A 7,525-nucleotide genomic window follows, 5' to 3' on the forward strand; every position below is an offset into this window, starting at 1 on the left:
TAATGTTAATGCTGAGCTAAGATATCCAACACCCAAAGTTCAAGGAGGAAAGGTTTATTTTGGCTCACAGTTTGTACAGGTTTGAGGCTATCATTGGCTGGCTCCAAGGCAGGGTAAGGCCCCCGAGGAGAAGCGGCTTATGAGGGGCAGAAGACAGTAAAGCTACAAAGTAGTGAAGAAGGACTGGTTTAGTCCTCATATACCCTTTTTTAAAAAAAAAAAAAATTATTTATTTATTTTGTGTGTGTGTGTGTGGCCAGTTCAGCCCACCAGGGGGCGGGGCTGGCTGGCATGTGGTGCTGGGGGATTGAACCGGGGTGTCTGTGCTTTTGCTTAGCTTGTTCTAAGTAGGTGCTTTAGACCACTGAGCCATCTCACCAGCCCCATATACCCTTAATCCCCTAATCACACTTTCTAGATCCAGCTACCTCTGAAAAAACCCCACTTGAACTACATAAAACTTCCGGAAAACCTAAACATAAGTCATAACAATATCATAGTGTATTAAATACATATAATGTATAAATACTGCATATTTATCATATATACAAATCTAGTCCATATGCACATATTTAAAACATAAATATATAGGAATAACAGCCTATTTATTTATTTATTTAGTACAGGCTCTCGCTCCGCAGTTCAGACTCCGTAGTGATCTTCCTGTTTCAGCCTCCCCAGTGCTGGGATCACAGGCGTGCACCACCATGCCTGATTCTAGGGCCGGCACAACATGAGGTACCGGGGAAAGGACTGAACCTGGATCCTTTCCTTGCCAGGCAGATGCTTAGACTGCAGAGCTATCTCCCCATCCCCTTGTTATTTTTTGAGGCAGGGTCTTGCTTTGAGGTGCAGGCTGGCCTTGAACTCAGTCTGTAGCCCAGGCTAGGTCTGGATTTGTGGCAATTCTCCTTCCTCAGTTTCCCGGGTGCTGGGATTGTAGGCTGGTGCCACTACAGCTGGCATAATGGCGTATTTTAGAGCAGGTTTGACCAACGATCTCCAGCCTCCTGAGACTGACCATGCGTGTTACTAGCTAGCAGCATGCACGGAGGACTGCCTGGGAAGGTTGGCCCTTTTTTCCCTAGGGACAGTCAGGGAGGGACCAAACTGGGGCCAAGTCTGTTTGCACACAGTTGTGGGTCCCTTCAGGACATCCGTGGGCTCAGGGTCCCACAGTGCACCTGATGTGGGCTGAGCTCTTAACCGCCCCCCCCCCCGTGTGGGCCCTCAGCCCTCAACAGCCTGACAGGCGAGTTCAAGGGCAAGTACTACCCCCTGAAGAGCATGACGGAGCAGGAGCAGCAGCAGCTCATCGACGACCACTTCCTGTTCGACAAGCCCGTGTCCCCACTGCTGCTGGCCTCAGGCATGGCCCGAGACTGGCCCGACGCTCGCGGCATCTGGTGAGCTCCTCAGCCCCAGTTTCTTCCTCCCCTGGTGTCTTCTAGTCCCTGTGACCCTCTTCATGCCTCTGTCACAGTGGAGGTCATGGCCTTGCCCTGCACCCTGCTGTCCTGCGGTCCCTGTGACATATTTTGGGAAACTTGGAACAAACAAGTACAATAAAGAATTGAGGCAAACCAGACTGCTGGGCTCCAAGCCCAGCTCCGAAATCTACTGGCTGTGTGACTGCATGTTCCTGGGATCCCAGCTACTGCACTTGAGCTCTGGAGTTTGAAACCAGCTTGGGTAATGCAAGATTCTGTCTTAAACAAAAAAGAAAAATAAAGCCATTCAGTTGTGTAGCCTTGGGCAAGTTGACCAGTTTCTCCATCTGTAAAACAGGGATCATAATAATTCTTGGATCTTGGAATTCTTGCCAGGATTAAATAATTTATGTAATAGTTTTTCTCCCCCAGTCCTGGGGATTGATGGCAGGGCCTTTTCACTAAGCTTCATCTTCAGCCTTATTTTATTTTATTATCTATCTATCTATTTACCTATCTTTCTATCTATCTTTTTGAGAGAGGGTCTGGCTACACAGTTCAAGCTGGCCTTGAGTTCACTTTGTAGCTCAAGCTGGTCTTGAACTCAGGAGAATCCTCCTGCCTCAGCCCCGAGTGCTGGGATTACAGGCATGCTCCACTATGCCTGTAAGAAAGTTTCTTTCTTCCTTCCTTTTTCTTTTCTTTTTGTTTTGTTTTTAAGAAAGTTTCTTTTTTTTTCTTTCTTTCTTTTCTTTTTGTACCAGGAATTGAACTCAGGACCTTATGCTTGCCAGGCAGGTGCTTGTTCCACTGAGCTATATTTCCAGCCCTCCCAGCCCTTTTAAAAATTTGCTCTGTGGGGCCGGGAAGGTAGTTCAGTAGAATAAGTGCTTGCCTGGGAAGTGCAAGGACCTCAGTTCAATCCCTGGTTCGGGGAAAGAAAAAAAAAAAGTTGTTTTGTTTTAAAATTTTCAGACAGGGACTCACTTATATTGCTAAATTTCCCAGACTGGGCTTAAATCTGTGATCTTTTTGCCTCAGCCTCCCAGAGTGCTGTGAATACAGGACTGTACCGCCACACTCGGCTTCCTTTCAGGTCTTAATATTTTCATTCTAAGCCTGTTTCCCAGGTGCTTGAATTTGCAATATCGCAGATGTAGGCTTACCCAGGCTCACCTACTTCGATTCCAAGCTCCTGGCGGCCAAAGCCCGAGATTCCAGGAATCCGTAATTTTCTTTTCTTTTTATTTTTTTTTTTTCGGTGCTGGAGATAGAACCCACGGGCGTCCTGCAAGCTAGGCAAGCTCCCATCACTGAGCGACACCGAGCCCTAAGAGTCTGTTAAGATGCCCAGAGTTAGCCCTTAAAAGCTCACCGTCCCTGGCTTGGGGTTTTGTGGAGGCAGAGCCTTCAGAGTCTTCGGGTTTACGTTGCTACGATTGTTTGGAAACCGACTCACTCACGTCCTGCCCCTCGCTCGGGCCCACCTCCCCTCCTGGGGGCTGTTTGGGAGCTGACAGGGAATGGGTCCCCGAGCTGGGTCCCCGGGCACTGACTCCTTGCCCTCTCGCCGCACCCACCTTAGGCACAATGATAACAAGAGCTTCCTGGTGTGGGTGAATGAGGAGGACCACCTGCGGGTCATCTCCATGGAGAAGGGGGGCAACATGAAGGAGGTCTTCCGCCGCTTCTGCGTGGGGCTGCAGAAGGTAGGCGTCTGCCCCACGCTACTTACTGACCTCTCCTGCAGCCCGAGCGTCCCACCCACTTCCCAAGGACACGCCCCTCCCCTGCAAGCCCCGCCCCCGCCCCGCCCCCACATAGCTTCCGGCTTCCCAAAGACCAGCCCTTCCCTCGCTGAGTGGTGTCCTAACCTGAGGTCCCTCCTGGAAATCACTCCCTTTCCAAGGCCCCGCCCCATATTGGCTCCACCCCCTGTCCAAGGCCGGCCTCTAAGAACCCGCCTCCGGTGTCCGAAAGTCCCCCCCTTCCCCCTCAGAATCCTGCCTCACTCTCTGTAGCAGACCCGCCTTAGACTTCAGCTCTACCCCTCCATACTGGTCTCCACCCAGGTCCACATGCCCTGTCCCTCTGAACCTGCAGCATTTGGGGGTGACCGCTGGCCCTAACTCTTGGTCCCCCTTGGCCCTCAGATAGAGGAGATCTTTAAGAAAGCTGGCCACCCCTTCATGTGGAACGAGCACCTGGGCTACGTGCTCACCTGCCCCTCCAACCTGGGCACCGGGCTGCGCGGCGGCGTGCACGTGAAGCTCGCGCACCTCAGCAAGCACCCCAAGTTCGAGGAGATTCTCACCCGCCTGCGCCTACAGAAGAGGGGCACAGGTGCGTCTGAGCCTCTCCTGCACCCCAGCATCTGTGGGTGGGTGGAAGGGCAGGTGGGACGCCTCCTCGAAGGCTGGGATCGGTAAGGGCTGCCCCTCTGTGAGCCTCAGTTTCTTCCTCTGTAAAATGGGTGCAAGAACATCTCCTAGGAGTTAGTATGGTATCATCCCCTGACCTCCCTCGGGACCATACTCTCCCCATTTGTCAGTGGGGTGTGGTCCGAACTCAAACTCTGGTAGCCATATCACTTTCTTCTTTTTTCCTTTTCTTTTTGCACTCACATGTGTGTTTTGAGACAAAGGCTCACTATATAGTTCAGGCTGGCCTTGAACACTCTGTAGCCCAAAACTGGCCTTGCTCTCACTGCCTCAGCCTCCTGAGAGGCGCTGCACACGCGGGGCGCCGCGGTTACCCTGGGCACCCCCGGCCTCTGCGCTCCCACTCACGCCCAGTCCTCCGCTCCCGCAGGTGGCGTGGACACGGCTGCCGTGGGCTCCGTGTTCGACATCTCCAATGCCGATAGGCTGGGCTCGTCTGAGGTAGAGCAGGTGCAGCTGGTGGTGGACGGTGTGAAGCTCATGGTGGAGATGGAGAAGAAGCTCGAGAAGGGCCAGTCCATCGACGACATGATCCCCGCCCAGAAGTAGAGCAGCACCCCAGCACGTCTGGGGCGCGAGGCTGCTCCACGACAAACAATAAATGAATAAAACAATGGTGGCCTTAGCTGTGTGTGCGATAGTCGCTGAGGAGGATTTGTAATTAGCCTCCTGTGTCCTTGAAATGGTTTGCCCTTGTAGATGTGCTTTAATCCCATCTTTAAAATGACGTTAGGGTACAGACTAACCCCACAATGATAAGGCTGGAGGAAGAACAGGAGCCCGACAGATGTGGCCCCTGTCACACAGCCATGCCTGGGCCCTTTCTAACTTCAGCTCTGAAGCAGTCCGCCTCATCTCAAACACACTGGCCACGCAGAGGTAAAAGCGGGCCAAGCAGAACGTCTGAGGGGGGCCACACATCTGAGCGCATCCACCACTATTATGTTTCTCGCCGACTTCCTCCTGTCCACTCTACCCATCCTCTACAGCTGCCGGCCTTTTCTTTTGGCCAGCTCAGCCCACCCTTAGGGTGGGGCATGTGGTACCGGGGACCAAACCACGGTCCTCTGCGCCTGCCTAAGCTTGCCTAAGCAGGCACTTTAGATCCCCAAGCTATCTTGCCGCCCTCCCCCCTTTTAGTTTTTTGAGACAGGCTTTCTCCATGCAGTCCAGGCTGCCTTTGAATTCACTATAGAGCCCGGGCTGGCCTCAAACTTGCATCAATCCTCCTGCTTCAGTCTCGAGTGCTGGGATGACCAGTGAGCGACACGACGCCTGGCAGCTGGCAGTCTTTGAACTGCTCTTGGTTTTTTGGGGTTTTTTTGGTGATGTATTTGGTTGTTGCAGGGTCCCACTATGCAGCTTGGACTCGTGGTGATCCCCCTGCTTTCAGCCTTCTCAGCGCTGGGATTACAGGCATGCACCACCACACCCGGACTCAGGCAGCTCAGCCAGCCCTGGGGGCGGGGTTGGCGCAGCATGTGGTACTGGGGATCGAACCAAGGTCCCTGCGCTTTCCTAAACTTGCCACAGCAGGAGCTTTAGTCCCCTGAACTATCTCGCCGGCCCCCGCTCTTGCTTTTTGCTAAGGAGCCTGTCACGGGTCCCCACACTCCTAGTGTGCTCATGTTGTTCGCGAGTCTTCGAAGTCACACTAAAATACGATGGCTGGAGCTCATCTTTGCAGTTCTTCCTCCCCTTACTGCTCTTTCATTCTCCAACTCCCAACTCATTGATTGTTCCTTCTCCAGTCTGGGTCAGAGCATCCCTATGTAGTCTAGGATGGGTCTTTTGGGGAGCTTGGCCCCAGGAAAGAGCCAAAAGGAGCCATGGCAGAGCAATAAAGAGGTCAGAACGGTCAGTAGGCATCCGAATGCCTATTGGTTGCTGGGTGCATCAATAACCTCTTCTCAGCCAAACAGGTCAAGGAATCCAGCTAAAGATGCAGTGGGCGGGCCCAAAGAGGACAGGTTTCAGAACTGTGGGAAAGGGGCTGGCGAGATAGCTCAGTGGTCTAAAGCGCCTGCTTAGGCAAGCTTAGGTAAGCACACGGATCACAGTTTGATCCCTAGCACCACATACTGCGCTGCCCTGACCCCCAGTGTGGGCTGAGCTGGCCACAAAAATAAATAAAATAAGAAATGTGGGTCAAAGAAAGCAGAACCCGAAGTTCCTCAGGAGCCTGGCAGACACTTTGTTCAACTCTTAAGAGACACTGGTTAAGTACCGTCAGAGATCAAAAAGACCATCTTATACAGAGGGAGACCTGAGGCCCAAGTGTATACCCAAGAGTTCTGAGGATCTCTGAAACAGGAAAGCTAGAAGATACCCAAAGATCTTGCCTGGCAGGAGGACTGAACATTGAGCCCAGTCCTGGGATTTAGTGAGACCCTGTCTCAAAGTAAAAAGATAACAGCTGAGGATGTAGCTCTGATTCCTAACGAAGGACACCAGCAAATCCTTTACAAGTTTGTCACCAACTGCAGGTCCCATTGCTAATAATTCTAGCCTCACACCTGGAAGCTGAGAGACCACACTCAAGGGGGAACAGTCTGAGTGTATCTGCCAGTGACTATGTCCTCACCATTTTGCCACATATAAGCCATTCAATTCTTTAAATCTTTTTTTTTTTTTCTTTCTCCTGTTTTTGGCCTGCTCAGCCTGCCCTCAGGGCGGGGCTGGCACGACACATGGTGTTGGGGATCGAACCGTGGTCCCTGTGCCTTCCTAAGCTTACCTAAGCAGGTGCTTTAGACCGCTGAGCTATCTCACCGGCCCAGGAAAAGACCCTTTCTGCTGGATGTGGTGGCACACACCTGTCACCCCAGCACCTCCTGAGGCTGCGTCACAGTGAGCTTGAGGCCAGCCTGAGCCTAAAGTACACAATGAGTCCTTGTCTTCAGAAAAACGAAGTGTCCCTCCCTGCGCACAACCTTGTCATAGATCCCCAGGGGTGCTGGAAGACAATCACCTCCTCGATCTCCAGGCTCCCTGATATCTCACAGAGACCCTGCGCTCCTCCCGAGTCGCGTTCCTTTTGCGGACGGACCTGTGCTTTTTCCAGGCATTGAGCACCCAGCGCCTTCCCTCTCGGATGTAAGTCTCCACACCTCCGCTCCTCCAGGAAGTACTCCCTATCTCTCCTCTGGATGGCCGGTCCGAGGACGCATTTGTCCAAGTCACTGGGCTGTGAACTCCAGGAGGGAAATGCTAGACCTCGCACAACACAGAGGACACCTTGGGAGACCCACTTAGCACCCATCCGCCAAGTCCCTCCTCTGCTCTTTGGTGCCTTCAGAGAAAGCCCAGTGAGCTCATTGTGGCCCCCAAACTCTATTCCCGTAAAAATCTGACTCCATGCTCCCTCCCGGCCCGGAAGCCTCACTTTGCTCTGTGGAAACTTCAAGACCTAGGGCCAGCCAGGTAGGTCAGCGGACTACAGCACTTGCTTAGGTAGAGCACAACAGCCTCTATTCCATCCCCAGCGTGCAGTGTCTGCTCTACCCCAGTGTGCTCAGAGGGCGACTGGGACTGGGCGAAGTGGCGCGCACCTGTAATCCCAGCGCTTAGGAGGCTGAACACAGGAGAATCACTGAGTCTGATTTATGTAGTAAGACCCTGTACTAAATGTGAGAGAGAGAGACAGAGAGGGGG

At 52.6% G+C, this 7,525-nt stretch overlaps 1 protein-coding gene across 1 annotated transcript in view; it reads left to right on the forward strand.

Moving 5' to 3' along the window:
* Positions 1-4,496, forward strand: part of Ckm (creatine kinase, M-type) — a 12,073-nt gene extending 7,577 nt beyond the window's left edge. The window contains exons 5-8 of the mRNA XM_004644312.2: positions 1,235-1,406; positions 3,016-3,139; positions 3,584-3,773; positions 4,242-4,496. Of these exons, the coding sequence (XP_004644369.1) occupies positions 1,235-1,406; positions 3,016-3,139; positions 3,584-3,773; positions 4,242-4,420 (665 nt within the window). The 3' untranslated portion in view covers positions 4,421-4,496. The remainder of the gene's footprint in view (positions 1-1,234; positions 1,407-3,015; positions 3,140-3,583; positions 3,774-4,241) is intronic.
* Positions 4,497-7,525: the final 3,029 nt, after the last annotated feature.

Source organism: Octodon degus, unplaced genomic scaffold (genome assembly GCF_000260255.1).
Source record: "Octodon degus isolate 3935 unplaced genomic scaffold, OctDeg1.0 scaffold00197, whole genome shotgun sequence".
NCBI classification, from domain to species: Eukaryota; Metazoa; Chordata; class Mammalia; order Rodentia; family Octodontidae; genus Octodon; species Octodon degus.